The sequence below is a fragment of the Leguminivora glycinivorella genome, chromosome 14 (assembly GCF_023078275.1).
Source record: "Leguminivora glycinivorella isolate SPB_JAAS2020 chromosome 14, LegGlyc_1.1, whole genome shotgun sequence".
NCBI classification, from domain to species: Eukaryota; Metazoa; Arthropoda; class Insecta; order Lepidoptera; family Tortricidae; genus Leguminivora; species Leguminivora glycinivorella.
This window is the reverse complement of record NC_062984.1, coordinates 12,882,372-12,897,652: the sequence shown is the minus strand read 5'-3', so window position 1 is coordinate 12,897,652 and position 15,281 is coordinate 12,882,372. Positions and strand designations below refer to the sequence as shown.

The following is a 15,281-nucleotide window of genomic DNA, read 5'->3' as shown; positions in this document are numbered from 1 at the left end:
ATGAGTATCAATGTCGACACGAAACAGTCATATAAATGGGGCTTGGAATATAATTGCTTGTGGTTCAACACTGAATGTAAGAATATCCATGTTGTCTAGTGAGATATTTTATTTTCATTTAATTATAATAAAGTGAACGTGAGCGAATAGTGAAGTGAGACTCAAAGGAGCGAGATGCAGAAATCTAAGATCTGCTATAGCACATACAACATTTCATGAAATCCAGAGCGTTCTGTGTGTGTGTGTGTGTGTTCTCTACCTCTTGAACAATGGTCTGTGTTCTGAAAAACGGTCCGACTTGCTCACAACGGTCGATTTCTATCACCACACTGCTCACTGTTGGACACTGCCAACCAGTTCATACACAGTTAACACTTTTGTTCACTGTTCATCCTCAGATTCTAGAACGTATCCTAACTCCTAGCGCGGACGCTTCTGCTGTAGAATAAACCCCTACCGAGATTTCCTCCAGCCACTGCACTTATAAGGTACAGCGGGGCAAATCTCGACTGGGAGGCAATTGTCCACTGAACACATACATACATACAATACATACATACAATCACGCCTGTATCCCATAAAGGGGTAGGCAGAGCACATGAAACTACTCAAGTTTCAGTGCCACTCTTGGCAATTAAGGGGTTGAAAGAAAACGAAACACGCCTACCATATATAACCGCAGGACACTATTTAATAAATACAAACATTGTAAAACATGGAAAAAATGGACCAGTTACATTTGTCCCCCAGTCGAGATTTGCCCCGCTGTACCTTAAATACGTACATCTAGGTCTGTAGTGACTGTAGTTGTAATAGCTATTTTTAATCAACAGGCGTTGCTGCTTGTCCGGAATGGATGATAGAAGTGAAAAGTAACTGCTCGCAGACATACTGGCCTGCGCAACGGACATGCGAACATCCTGAGCAGAGACTTGTCGGGACAGTTTGTGGGTTCTCTCGTTGCGACTGCCCCGACCCGACGGTTTTGGATACCGATACCGGCTTCTGTTATGAAGAAGATAACTGCCCAACGAACCACGCTTTGAATTACGAATTGGTTATGTAATGGTTTTTGTACTGTTTAAGTTTGTAGGTAATATACACAATTACATACACATCATAATGCTTCGTGATCAGTACGTGTTAATTATACATGTTACTACTACATCCTATACCTTGACGCGGCGAATGATGGTCCCTGTGGCAAATCCTATTGGATTACATTTCTAAATAAAAAAATGTTAAAGTACCCGCAAACATTATAATTAATATAATTTATGATCAAACGAACTGTCAAAGGTACCTACCACGGGTACCTACGTTCCTATTATCATTAGCCACGTCGAGCATAGATATAATGTATTGTACATAACTGCAATAAACGAATTTTAATGTCAAAGCTTTTCAGATGCATTATAACCATGCGGATAACCTGTGTTTCCTTAAAAGATCCATAATTAATAGTACATTACTACAGAGGCCGGGACAAAGGGGGTTGCCGGCCGAAGACATATAGACGGCCGAGCAAAGCGAGGCCGGATAGGTCTGAGGCAGGCAACCCCATTTCCCGCCGAGGTATGTATAGTGCTTTTCTCAAACATGGTATGAAATAAATAAAGTCTACTGAAAATAGTAACTTTGGATGGCTGCGGATGGATGGTGCGTCGTAGCGCAAAAATAATCGAATTTTCGTTCCCCTTTGATAACCCGTATACGCTTATAAAAAAACAAAAAGTTAAAAAATAAATAAAAAAAAACGAAAAAAAAATTTTTTGTATGAAAACGCACCCAAAATCAAATATTGTCTAGGGCCCGTACCAGTTGCAGTCGGCACGTCTATAAAGCCCCTTATAGTTTTTTTTTTAATTGGCTAAATACCTGGATGTTATGTCACAATTATCTGTGTTTGGAAATTAAAAAAGAAGACTTTGCCGGCCTTGGCCTGCAAGGTTTGTATGAAATTCCATTATCTATCAATCGTCCTAGCCGCACCTGCAACGTCATACTTCGCTGCCAATTATAAGGCACATAACATCAATATTTCATACCATGTTTGAGAAAATGTTGTTTTATGTATATCTTATCTTACCTTACCAACCGCGTCACTGATAAGCATGCCAATTTTGACATACACTACTTAATATGACTAATATCACTGGGACATATTCCAAAGGATATCATTCAAATATCGTGCATTTCAGTTTGCCGCCGGTGAGCCCCACGTATTTAAAATTTGCCGCCTTTTTTGTGCCAAGATTTGGTTGGCCGTCTCTATGTACTTACGTGGTACTTAACTACTTACACATGGATCAAGTGCTACGGAACGAGTACGGAGCACAGCATGTTATGATCCGTAGCACAGCCTGAGTACAGTTCGGATTGAAAGGTCCATCAAAATGCGTAAGAAGCAGAAGGAAACTTTTCTAATGAAAATACTATTATGTAATGACTAATGTGTGAGGTACCTAGAGTTAGGCAAACGTACGGTAAGAAGCATTATCACCTGGTTGACCTACCTTTCCATATCCTTGATCGGGATTTATGTTCGTAATTTTGTAATCAGGGGTAAGAGTCTGAAAGCAGGACCTTCAGAGTGCACTTGCACCGACGAAATAAAATATCGTAAAGCGAAATTTACTATTCAAATAGGTATCTCGAGCACATCTCGAGTACCAAGTTTTTTTTTTTTTGACATTTGATAACCGGCATATTCAGCGTCAGGCTGGCTGACATAGTGTCGCTTTCTCACATTAATTAATTTGAAAGGGACGACACAATGATGTTGCCAATTTTTAACTATTTTTTTGCCAAGTGTTAAATAAATCAAAATTAATTTTAAGTATTTTTCAACGCACCCACGATTAATTATTTTAGAACGCTTCCCAGTAAAATTTGACAGCTCCTGTAATGACACTGACAGTGACATTGACAGCAAAACCTCTCAGTCTCCTCTCGTGAAAAATAACCCCATCTAATGGGATTCTCTACATTGATTTGAATTGATTTTGCATCTCAGATACTCAAAACACTGAGAAGGTAAACATGTTTCGACTTTGTTTCCAAGGCACATTGGTACAAACCAAGACATTATCCATATTTCACAAAGAAATTGTTAACCTAAAGTGTCTTAGACTGAACACTAAACTGATACGGCATTTTGCTAGCTATTCAAAGGTAGACAGCGAAGTAGACCGCATTTACTATGGTCCTTTAACGCCTCAAATTAAGGCAGTGAAGGTATTTTCTCTAAGCTCCAGCGTCGCGGGCTTGGTAGCTCAACCGATCATTATAAACGAAGCAGCCACCATTGGAAGCACTTCACTCCTCGTCGCTATTTGTTCTGTGGTTGGGTTCTTCACGTTCGTAACACCAATACTGCTACATCAAATTACTAAGAAATATGTAACAAAGATTGACTATGATAGCACAAATTCAACATACAAGGCAGTTACTTACAACTTTTTTATTGCTGAAAAACAGGTAAGTGTTAACTGTCTTTGTTTTAGTAGATTAGTAAATAATTGTTTAAAGTTGGTTGTATTAAGAAAATGCCAAGCTAATAAATTCCTATTCATTCAATACATGGGTAGCAAATTTCCTTAAAATATAGCACACAATGATAAAATATTGTTGTCCTATAACACCCTGGATAGCAAGTTTATTCAAAATACACAGGTAACACAGTGAGGCTAGTTGGCTTATGGCTACCTTTGGCTCCCCAGGGTGCCTACTGTGCACAGTTTGTGTACCCCTGTATCAGTTAATAAAATTAAAGATTTAAGAATAATTACAAGGCCTAATTTTTAATTCCAGCATGAATTCAAAGCAGAAGATGTGATAGTACCTGAAATCCCTGGCATGTTCACAACACTGGTGGCCAAGGGAAAGCCCATGTTTGTAGAGGCGAGGCACTTCAGCGACCCCATGCACTATGCCAAGATGATGGGTTATGATAAACCCATGGACTTTAAAATGGGAGCTTCAGAAAGCAGTAAATAAAATTAGGTTTAGTGTTGTCATGTAGCTGTTAATTTAATAATTATAATATTGTGTTACCAAGCATTTCTTTTCATTTGACCTCTGGCAGTCAGGTTGGTTGTTGTTTGTTGTTCATTCTTTCTTTTTGTTGATCAATTTGCATTTAGTAAAAAAATCCCAGAACAAGTGACACATACACAAATTTTACAGAGGATATAGTTTATTTTTGAAGTACTTACGCATACTGATTAACACTGATTATTATTCAATAGCCGGGTGCAATCCACGGAGAACAAAAATCTGACTGTTTGGAGCCGTGTTCGGCACACCCAAACATAGTAATTTAATGCTCTTTGTAAACACCATTAAATGAAAAGAATATGTGTAAAAGTTTAGTGGGTCTATATTACCCATTATTATACAGTATACACCCAGTTTAGTGAAACATCTCACTTTGTTGGATACCATATAGCACAGTATAATAAAGAGTACTATCGTACAGTATGGCCACTCCCGCTCCGCGCGGAAAGTGCCGCCCACCCCCTCTCGGTTACCTCACAGTTACCGCCTGTCAAAAACGCGAACAGTCAACCTGTCATATCTCACTCATACAAGCATAGTACGCGTTCACCTACACGAGCTTAGAATGTGTGCTAGGAACGCGCCTTTTTGATAGATTTGATCGCCAGTGTCCGAGATGTGCCATAAGGATGATATTTGCTTGTATTTTCATACAAGTAACATGTCAAAACAGTGTTACGACAATCAACAAAGTGGGATGTTTTGCTGGATAATTACACACAGAGGTAGTCAATAAAAGGTCCTAAAATCTTTGTTAATCTATTTAATTGCCTTAAATATAATAATATCTATCCTTATACATTACCATATATTTTTAAAATAAACTGATTACAGCAAGTAAAGTGTGCTAAGGAAAAAATAATTGACTAGATTACCAATTTACTTTGATTTCGATTTTCTCTATTGTTTAGAGTTTCATACATATTAGCATTAAAGCAATGGAATGTTAGAAGGAATACTTTTTTCAGAAATGCGATTTTTCCTAACACAATCATAATAAATTTAACATTCTTTCCCATTACACTTACAATTATTGTCCCGGATTTGTAAGAACCTCTTTTTGACACATGACATCGTCCACAAAACGTAAACTCGCGCCACCTAATGAAATTTTAAATAAAATCCTGTATAATATTTAAAAAAATCAAGTACTTAAAAACAATATTTCGCTTACTTTAAACATAATCTAACACATGTTATATTTTTGCGGATCTTCGTTGGTGAGTATTTTACGATATTAATTTATCACACAGCATTTACTTATCATGTCATTTATCGTTCACTTTTAACCACCTTCCAAATCTCAAAGGAAGGGGGTTATCAAGTCGTCTGTATGTTTTTTTTTTATTTTTTTTTTTTAATGTTTGTTCCTCGATATCTCCGTCGTTACTAGACCGATTTTGAAATTATTTTTTTTTGATTGAATGTATATGCATACAGATTGGTCCCATTTTTCTCAGAACCCAGTTCTGATGATGGGATCCTGGAGAAATCGAGGGAAATCCTCAAATCTGAAAGGCATACATATGGTGATTTTTGTGTTTTTAAAGGAACAGCATGCATTTACGTACGGAACAGTGACATTTGGTGCAGTGGAACTCCTGATGATGGTCAGAATGGAACTCCTCAAATCTGAACGGCACACTTATAGTGTGACTTTGGTATTTTTATAAGAACAGCATGCACTTACGTCCAGAACAGTGATATTTGGTGCAGTGGAATTGCTGATGATGGTCAGAACGGAACTCCTCAAATCTGAACGGCACACTTATAGTGACTTTGGTATTTTTATAAGAACAGCATGCACTTACGTCCAGAACAGTGACATTTGGTGCAGTGGAACTGCTGATGAAGAGTGAGCCGCCCCTGGTTAGAGTTCCGTTCTGATAATCATTCTCAATTTCTCATCTGTAAGTACTTCAGAATCATCCAGATTTCAAAATTGGTTCAGAAATGACGGAGATATCGAATAACAAACATTAAAAAATATACAGACGAATTGATAACATAATCCAACATTTGAAAGTATTTATCACCAGAACCCCAAAGGAAGGCGGTTTTTTTTTTCTTAAAAATTATTATTTTTAAACTAGTGCTGTAGCAGAGTCTATCACTTCGATTCAAATGACATTTCCGTCAGTTGATAGAAATCGATTATTTTATTATAATATACGATACTTTAAAGAAGTAAAAATTACAGTAAAATTAAATAAGATGAAAACAGGTTTATTACTAATACTAACGAACAAATCGTTTATCGTACCAAAGAAAATTTGAATTTCGCGGCTTATTTCAGTGACAAGATTTTAGCAATCGGTGCTTTGTTAAGTTTAGTTTTAATAATCGTTTCTAGTTTACAATTTCAATTACATCCCATCATACAATCGATTCAAACAATTCGTAAATAATCGCTAGATTTTGCAAACGATTCGTCTTAGCCACATCTCTACAAATTTCAATGGAAATGTGTCAAAAAGAGGTTCTAAAATATCCGGGACAATAATATGACAATAAAAGTACGAATCAAAATGTTTGTCAAAGTAGGAATGAATTAATAGCAGTGAATTTGAGACCACAGACATTATAAGAAAAAATAATTATGTCAACAACTCTACTAAAACTGTGACAAAATCCTAAACATTTTAGACTTTATAAACTTTGATTTAAATTCGTATTATGCTTACATTACTGATGCCTGTAATTTTCATGATTATTTACAGTATAATTTTCTTGGTATTTACAAAAATATTTATTATTATTTACAATATCATACATAATATCTTTCTTATGACCTGACAGCACCTTCTTTTACTGTTTTACAATAGGCTACTTGCCTCTTAGTCAAATCAGCTTCTTTTTAAGAACTGTCAAAACGAATTTGAACGACTTACTAATATGGAATTTATATGAAATCGAATTGAGTGACGTCACGGTCAACTCAGTTACTTTATATTTTTCTACCTGACTTATTAAATAGAAATTGGATTTAAAAATAACTGCTGTCCATGTTTTTCTTATAATTCTCTGATGCGTTATTTCGTGCATGGTATAAAATATTTTATTTTAACTACAGTGAAGTTCCCTAAACAACATGGAACATAGCAATTTTGCCATGTTTAAACAATGGGCATAAAACATAGATAATATGTATAAATAAAGTCAAAGTTAATATCTTTATCAAACTGTACAGTCGATTCATAAATATGTGTACATTTCTTCACCTTTTACTTCTTGCAACTCTTGTAACAAATGCATTGTATAATTTGCGAGGTACGTAACTTAAATAGTAACAAATATAAAATATTAATAAAACAAATATCAATATTTTTTGATAAACCGTGGATACTGAAAAGCCTAATATATTTGATATTACATATTTGATTTAATATTTTCCTTGAGTACCAAAAGCATATTTTATTCGAGTCTTTAGTAATAATGTCAGTAGGTATATACATACCTATCCATTTCATATAATCAATTTATATTTGAGTTACTTACTTATTACTTTAACTTCAAACTCCTATGGTCCGAGGTGATTGAAAAGGAAACATAATATTAATTCAATTAGAAGTTCAATTTTATAATTTTTTACCTTTTCTTAATGTCCAAATCTGACAGTACGATTTATTAGAGTTTGATATAACATTGTTTTGAATTTCTGTAATTTATTATAAAGGTAACTTGACATATTTATTTTAATAGGTACCCATTAGTTAACAGGGTCAATCATCTCAAAACTGACGGTTAATATGTATCAGAAATATATCAAAACATACCTACCTACATGTATCACATCAGACATAATTTTATGTTTTTAATGTAGGCTAACCGGTACTGGAATGCCTATTTATTATTTATAGGGAAACAGCTCCTTCAATGGCATCTAGTTTAGAATCGTCTCGGCGTCATTAAAACTAGTCAATAAAAATGTTTCCCGTGTAGATTCGTAGCTCTACCAGTATGACCACCCCCTTTTCTCCCGTGGGTGTCGTAGAAGTCGACTACCAGTGGTGGCTTCAATAGTGCTATGGGCGATGGGCTAGCTGTCACATCAATATCACAATTTAGTTTTCTTTCAATCTCTTACTAGGAGTAGCACTAACTTTGGCAGTTCATGGGCTCTACCAACCCCTTTTGGGAATACATGAGTTTATGTATGTGTGTATAAGCAGATTTTTTTTCTCCTGAAATATGAGACGTTTTCAATCAAAAGCCACATTGTCGGTCGTCCATAAGATCGATTTCATATATCTTCGAGTGTCATATTTTGAGTACCTATTTAGAATGTCGACTTTGTTTCTATTAACCCCTGGAATGTTGCTGTCAAAAATTTGTACTGAATTCATAACCTTCAATCTGTTAATTACCCACAGTTTAAATTTTCTGTCACAAATCTGGAACAAGAGGAGAGAGAGATCGGGGGTTAATCAAATCCGATTGACATAATCGGCCGGGATTAGTAAATGCTGAAGCTATTATGGAAATAGTGTCTTATTGACCACCGACAAGAAATACCCTTAGTGTTATTACATTATCCTATCATCAGATAGGATAATGTAATAACACTAAGGGTATTTCAGATATCAATCTGACGTAGGACCGATATTGAAGACGTCATCTTAACATTTGTCTTTGACGTCATTCCTACATCCCATATTGGTTAGAATAACATGAAAATGCTGTTATGATTGAGAATGGCACTCATCAGCTTAGTACGCGTTTCAATCGTAATGCAAGGCGTTGTCAGCGAGGTCGTGCGTGGCGGGCGTCTTCTCGTCCAGGTCCCTGGCCTCGGCGCGGCGGCGCGCGCGCGCCGTCACCTCCACGCGGCAGAAGGCGGCCGTGCCCAGCGTGCCCAGCACGGCCAGGATGCCGAGCTGCACGGACAGCAGAGCGCGGGAAGAGTAGAAGAAGCACGCCGCGGCTGCCAGCGACTGGAACAAAAATTTGAATGTTGAAACCATAGATATATAGATAACCTAGATTGAGTTGATTGGCCAAAAAGTGTGTCCACGTGAAAGGGTAAAGTCGAGCTGGTGTCCCTCTCGCACTTATTGCCTCTTATGTGGATCGTTTTTACTAGTCTGACACGGACGCCTTTCTGGCCTGGTGATGAGGTTCAATTCAGTATGACAAAAAGGGCGTGAACTCAGTCCCTGATTTATGGTTGAAACTCGGTCTATGGTTGAAACCAAATCAAGGGTGAACACTGAACAGGCATCTTCTGGGCGAGTTCACTCCATCGTAGGTCACGTCTTTACCTTTGGCTAGTTTGTGGCCAAGAGTAGGACCATTTATAATAATAATAAAAAAAAATACGGTTGTTTACGTGGCTATTGGCGACATGTTTCTAATCAATCGATGATTATTTGACATGAGGCAAGACTTACGTATATAAGACTTAGAGTCTTAGATTTTTCAGCATCCGTGGCATCTTTCTTGGAAGTAATTCGAGCACAACGAATTGCGCGCGGGGACATGTAAGCCTTCGTGTGGTTCAGTTGCCTATAATGCCTAAGATTGCGTCACCAAAGTTAAGGCTGAGTGGCATCCTCTTTGAAGGGGTGATGTAGGAAGTCTAAATGATGTCTCCGAAGGGCGCCACAGAGTAGTTAGACGTGAAATGTCATTAAGACACGAGTTATTTCTATGAACTTACCTGAGTAAACTTGAACAGCGCAAACGCCGACGTGCTGTTATCAGCATAGTTTCGAAATTTGCGTATTGGAGCACGCATCCCCAAATCCTAGGAGGAAACTGCAGAGCATAGCCAGTGCCGGGGAAGGGGTGATGTAAGAAGTCTCATTGGTATCTCCGAAGGGCGCTACATTGAATTGTTACAAAATGTGGGCTGTCACTAAGGTAAAGGTTATTTCTATGAACTTACCTGAGTGAACTTGAACAGCGCAAACGCCGGCGTGCTGTTATCAGCGTAGTTTCCTCCCAATATCGAGTATATTTGCGTATTGAAGCACGCATCTCCAAATCCTAGGAGGAAACTGCAGAGCATAGCCAGTGCCGGGGAGGGGGTGATGTAAGAAGTCTCATTGGTATCTCCGAAGGGCGCTACATTGAGTTGTTACAAAACGTGGACTGTCACTAAGGTAAAGGTTATTTCTATGAACTTACCTGAGTGAACTTGAACAGCGCAAACGCCGACGTGCTGTTATCAGCGTAGTTTCCTCCCAATATCGAGTATATTTGCGTATTGAAGCACGCATCACCAAATCCTAGGAGGAAACTGCAGAGCATAGCCAGTGCCGGGGAGGGGGTGATGTAAGAAGTCTCGTTGGTGTCTCCGAAGGGCGCCACGTTGGGCAGGTTGATGAAGATGAGGAAGAAGCTGGTGATGTGGATGAGGTAGCCGGTGAACACGATCGGGTCGCGACCCCAGCGGGTCGTGCGGGACCCGAGGATACCGAACAGAGCGCCACCTGGGAATATTTAATAAGATTATAATCCATTGTATACACCCGAAACATGTATGCAACACCTGATTACTTAGGTAAAGATCGAAGATTATATCAACAATGTAATCCATACTAATATTATAAATGGGAAAGTGTGTGTGTCTGTTTGTTTGTCCGCCTTTCACGGCAAAACAGAGCGACGAATTGACGTGATTTTTTAAGTGGAGATAGTTGAAGGGATGGAGTGACATAGGCTACTTTTTGCCTCTTTCTAACACGAGCGAAGCCGCGGCCAAAAGCTAGTATATATCCGTGATTGCTTTGTAGACTAGAAGTTCTTTATAGATAAAAGACCTTGCCTTCATCATCAGATAATTTGTCTTAGAAGACACAAGCAAATTAATGGATTAAAAAATCTGAACTGAAGAGGAGTTAAAATAACCTTTTAATAAAACAAAGAAAGCGTGCAAAGTTATTGAGGGACGTGTCACTTACTAAATGAATAGTTTATTTGATATTAGAATAGAATATCACATACATATGTATGAAGGTATAATAAGTAAGTCTGAGGCACAAGCTTGCGTTGCTGGAATGTTGCCGATCAAAGTAAGTTAATCTATTGTCATAAGTAGTAGGGATGGTGCGCTGGTTTTATCCAGCGCTAGTTTGCTTCCATTTAACGAAGTTTGACTAAATATTTTTTGCTGCATATCTACATAAAAATGTTTCACAAGCACCATATTAAAAATGTGAAATTATTTTTCTATTCCGTGTGTGGATTAAAACTAGCGTAACTAACACAAGTCAGCAATTTGACCCTACCATAAGTATTACAAGTAGACTCACCAAGCACCTCTCCCAGACCGATGAAGACTCCAGACAAGCCGACCAGCTGCTTCACGTTCTCACCCATGGACAGCGTGAAGCCAATGCTGGGGCTGTACACTCCGCTGAAGAACGACAGTTCCACGCCTAGAACAACACATACGCTTGTACTTGTACCCAACGAGTAAACTATAGTCCGTACCTTTAGGTATCAACATAAATGTAAACAAAATCTACCCTCTAAAGGCGCTTTAAACCAGTTGAGAGTAAAGCCTCCGCCACATATAAAGCGTTTTGATAGCGTAGCGTTAGCGGAGCGCAATGATAGCGGTGCGCCAGACGAACGCTGACGTTCCGCGCGTAATCCGCGCGCATTCCGCTCGCAATCCGCGCTCGTTAGTTCCCACCGGCGTCCGCTGGGCGCAACGCCAGTGTTCGTCCGGCGCCCCGCTATCATTGCGCTCCGCTCACGCTCCGCTAACGCTCCGCCTACGCTCTCAAAACGCGCATGTGTGGCCGAGCTTTAAATGAAAAGATAACACGACCAAGTCAGAAGGTTAAAGACAGGTCGCTCAGTGACAGATCCGCTTGGTTTTTGATTGATTAACCGACAAATGTTGTACAATTGAAAATTGTAGGTAAGTACAAAATATTTGTTAACGTATTTTAAGTACCTACCAACATATCGATCGAAGATATACATGTCGAAATAAGGGGCAATGTAATTAGTATGATTAATTAAGGGAGATACGATCAAAAATAATAAATACAATTTATTAAGAGTTATAAGTGCATGGTCTTGACACTTTAATGAGATGTTAGCAAGTTGCCGAGCTGATGCCGCCTGTGGCCTTGCCATGACGCACGCAGCAGGGGCAACACCCGCCAGGTGTAAGGACTATTTGAGGAAGATTTTTATTGTGTTTGCGTAAACATTTTTCATTTTTCAGTGATACTTTAGAGTTGCACAATATATCTAATCATTATATTTGCTCATTAGAAACTTTTCGATTTTGGATGTGCAACTACAAAAACTACAGAAACACATTGAAAACTTCTCATCACACACACATCACATGGTATTGACATCCATTTGACTAAAATGATAAAATATAAGTAACTAAAGGTTGATAATTCGAGGTCTCACCAGTATAAATGAACGTGACACTTAGCAACAGCATATCTCTCGTGCAGAACAAATTTAGGGCTCCTTTGAACGCGTCCAAGGGACTGGTGGGCTCATTGCTCACGACTTCAATCTGGAACAAACACATCTGTGTCATCATACATTTAAATACCTATTATTAATAATATCGTAGCGACATTACACAAATTGACTAAGCCCCACGGTAAACTCAAGAAGGTTTGTGTTTTGGGTAGTCAGACAAAAAACCTACCTACCTATATACATCCATAACTTAGGAACAAATATCTGGCCCATCTCAGAAATTGCTAAACCGGGATTCGAATTCTAACCCAGGACCATCGCCTTCACAGGCAGGCAGGATCTCTAGTCTCTACCCGATATGCCAGATCCAGACTGGTCGTCGACATTAATACCTGACTTTATTTATTCACTTGTAGACTAGAATACATGTAATCATTTGAATATATGTTTCAAACAACACACAAAACATAACATTGGCTGAGGGTTTAAAATTTAATTTACAAATATACTGCTTTAGATATTATAAAGAGGATAACAAATTAGGAAAATTATTCGGAATATTTTAGATCAGTCAAGGATTATTATGAGGAAAATGGTAACTATCCAAGGGCCAAGGGTAATTACCCTCTACCACAAGGGCGGAAAAATACTGCGACTCCTGAGTGGCGGTACTTTAAATCTGATTAACTGTTAGATAAAGTAAAGTATCCGTTACCTGTACAGTGTACTTGAATATAAAGGTTGTTTTTAGAAGTTTTTTTAAGAACTACACAAAGGGCCTTGGCATTCTCAATAGCTGGCGCGCGCCTAGCGGGCCTGAGCAGAAGCTATAACACTATTCCCAGTGTGCACACGGCGGTCAGGCACCCGAACACTATGTTACGACCTAACATGAACCACAGTAGCACATAGTCAATACCTTGGCATCCTCAATAGCTGGCGCCCGCCTAGCAGGTCTCAGTAGAAGTAGAAACACAATGCCGAGAGCGCACACAGCGGTCAGGCAACCGAACACCATGTTACGCGTCTCCTGGTCGATGTGCTGCTTGCCTTGGAACTTTATGAACACGAAGAGGTTGCCGAAGAATAAACTGGAAAGAAAGGCATGGAATCAGATTGATTTCTATTTTTACCATTTGTCTTTGAGATTTATATAAAAATTTCAAACTTTGTCACTGGCAGGCTTGTGTAATTACTGAAAAGTGTCACTGCTCGTCAGTATTTTAAAAACATTCTCCAATACGTCGAATCTGTATTCAATGCCGCTGAATGTCACGTTACAAACCTGCATTGCAGCATGGCCCAGAATACTCCAGAGTTGCTGGAGATGGTCTCCACATCGCTGTTGATGGCCCAGAATACTCCAGAGTTGCCCTGCTCCGTCCATATAGCGCCGGTAAGCACTCGCTATGTAACTACATACACTTTGGATGAATAAACAAAAATGTCATTGTAAAGAACATACCTGCACTGCAGCGAGGCCCAGAACACTAATGAGTTGCGTGAGATGGTTTCCGCATCACTGGTCACCGTTTCTTAATTGCCCTACCACGTCCATATAGCGCCGGTAAGGTTAAGTACTTGTTATATACCTCCATAAACTTTGGATGAATAAGCAGGAATGTATTTGCAAAGGACAAACCTGCACTGCAGCATAGCCCAAAACACTCCAGAGTTGCGGGAAATAGTCTCCGCATCGCTGTTGACCGTAAGGTAGTTGCCCTGCCCCGTCCAAATCGCGGCCGCGCCTGCGCCGATGAGCACGCTTGCTGCGTACAGCAAAGCAGTGCGGGGAAACAGGAATGTCACTATGAAGAACCTGGAAAAGAGAAGGAATGTTTGAAAAAAAAAATGTTGAAGTAAAAAAGAGTAGAAGGACTTGGGGTTTAAGATAACTGAACTAAATTGGCGCATGAACACAACGACAGGCGATTAAAGCAAACCAAGCTTAGCTTAGATTGTATATCTCTCGACCACAACATTAGTCATAGGCGCGAACATATATGATCCCATCGCTGCTCCAAGCTTTGGCCGCCGTTCGCTGCTGTCACCTGAGAGTGAGACCAATGTCGTAGACAGGCTGATTTGAATATACCCGTTGAATAGAAATGCCTCTAAATCACTACATAGTATAAAACAAAGTCGCTTTCTCTGTCCCTATGTCCCTATGTATGCTTAAATCTTTAAAACTACGCAACGGATTTTGATGCGGTTTTTTTTAATAGATAGAGTGATTCTAGAGGAAGGTTTACATGTAGGTATAGTACCCGTGCGAAGCCGGAGCGGGTCGCTAGTAAGATATATTTTTAAATAAATAAATAACTAACTGTATATTTTTACTGTGCAATAAAGTTTAAATAAATAAATAATAAATAAATAAATAAATGTCACTACTCTTCTGTTCAAATAACCACAAAAATAAATTTTGAAAAAACCCCCGAGCGCGACATAGTGGACCGATTTTCACGAAACATGGCTAAGAACACTCCCGACTAACTCAGCTTTCAATCAAAAAAAAACTAAATCGAAATCGGTTCACCCGTTCGGGAGCTACGGTGCCACAGACAGACACACACACAGACAAACAGACAGACAGACAGACAGACAGACAGACAGACAGACGGACGGACAGACAGACAGACACGTCAAACTTATAACACCCCGTCGTTTTTGCGTCGGGGGTTAAAAAACCTTTGGCATTATCTAAATCTAAGGTCAAATGCCATTTTATTAGGATTATATAAAAAAAATCTGTAGGTAATTAGGTATTGACTTAATAGGTCACCTTCAAGTATAGTGCACTATTAATATTTTGACTC

General features: G+C 38.8%; 2 protein-coding genes across 3 annotated transcripts in view; one reads left to right on the top strand and one right to left on the bottom strand.

Annotated features, from left to right (window-relative positions):
* The first annotated feature begins 2,937 nt into the window (after positions 1-2,937).
* Positions 2,938-4,811, top strand: LOC125233646 (transmembrane protein 70 homolog, mitochondrial). Its single transcript, XM_048139713.1, has 2 exons — positions 2,938-3,480; positions 3,814-4,811. Exons 1-2 carry the CDS (start codon positions 3,043-3,045, stop codon positions 3,997-3,999), a joined length of 624 nt encoding a protein of 207 aa, XP_047995670.1. The 5' UTR covers positions 2,938-3,042; the 3' UTR covers positions 4,000-4,811.
* A 3,840-nt stretch (positions 4,812-8,651) lies between these two features.
* Positions 8,652-15,281, bottom strand: part of LOC125233644 (UNC93-like protein MFSD11) — a 52,705-nt gene continuing 46,075 nt past the window's right edge. For both annotated transcript variants that reach the window (XM_048139710.1, XM_048139712.1), the window contains 6 exons: positions 14,105-14,281; positions 13,382-13,553; positions 12,442-12,553; positions 11,316-11,441; positions 10,189-10,493; positions 8,652-8,993 (listed from right to left, as the gene is read on the bottom strand). In XM_048139710.1, coding sequence (XP_047995667.1) covers positions 8,781-8,993; positions 10,189-10,493; positions 11,316-11,441; positions 12,442-12,553; positions 13,382-13,553; positions 14,105-14,281 — 1,105 coding nt within the window. In that variant the 3' untranslated portion in view covers positions 8,652-8,780. The remainder of the gene's footprint in view (positions 8,994-10,188; positions 10,494-11,315; positions 11,442-12,441; positions 12,554-13,381; positions 13,554-14,104; positions 14,282-15,281) is intronic.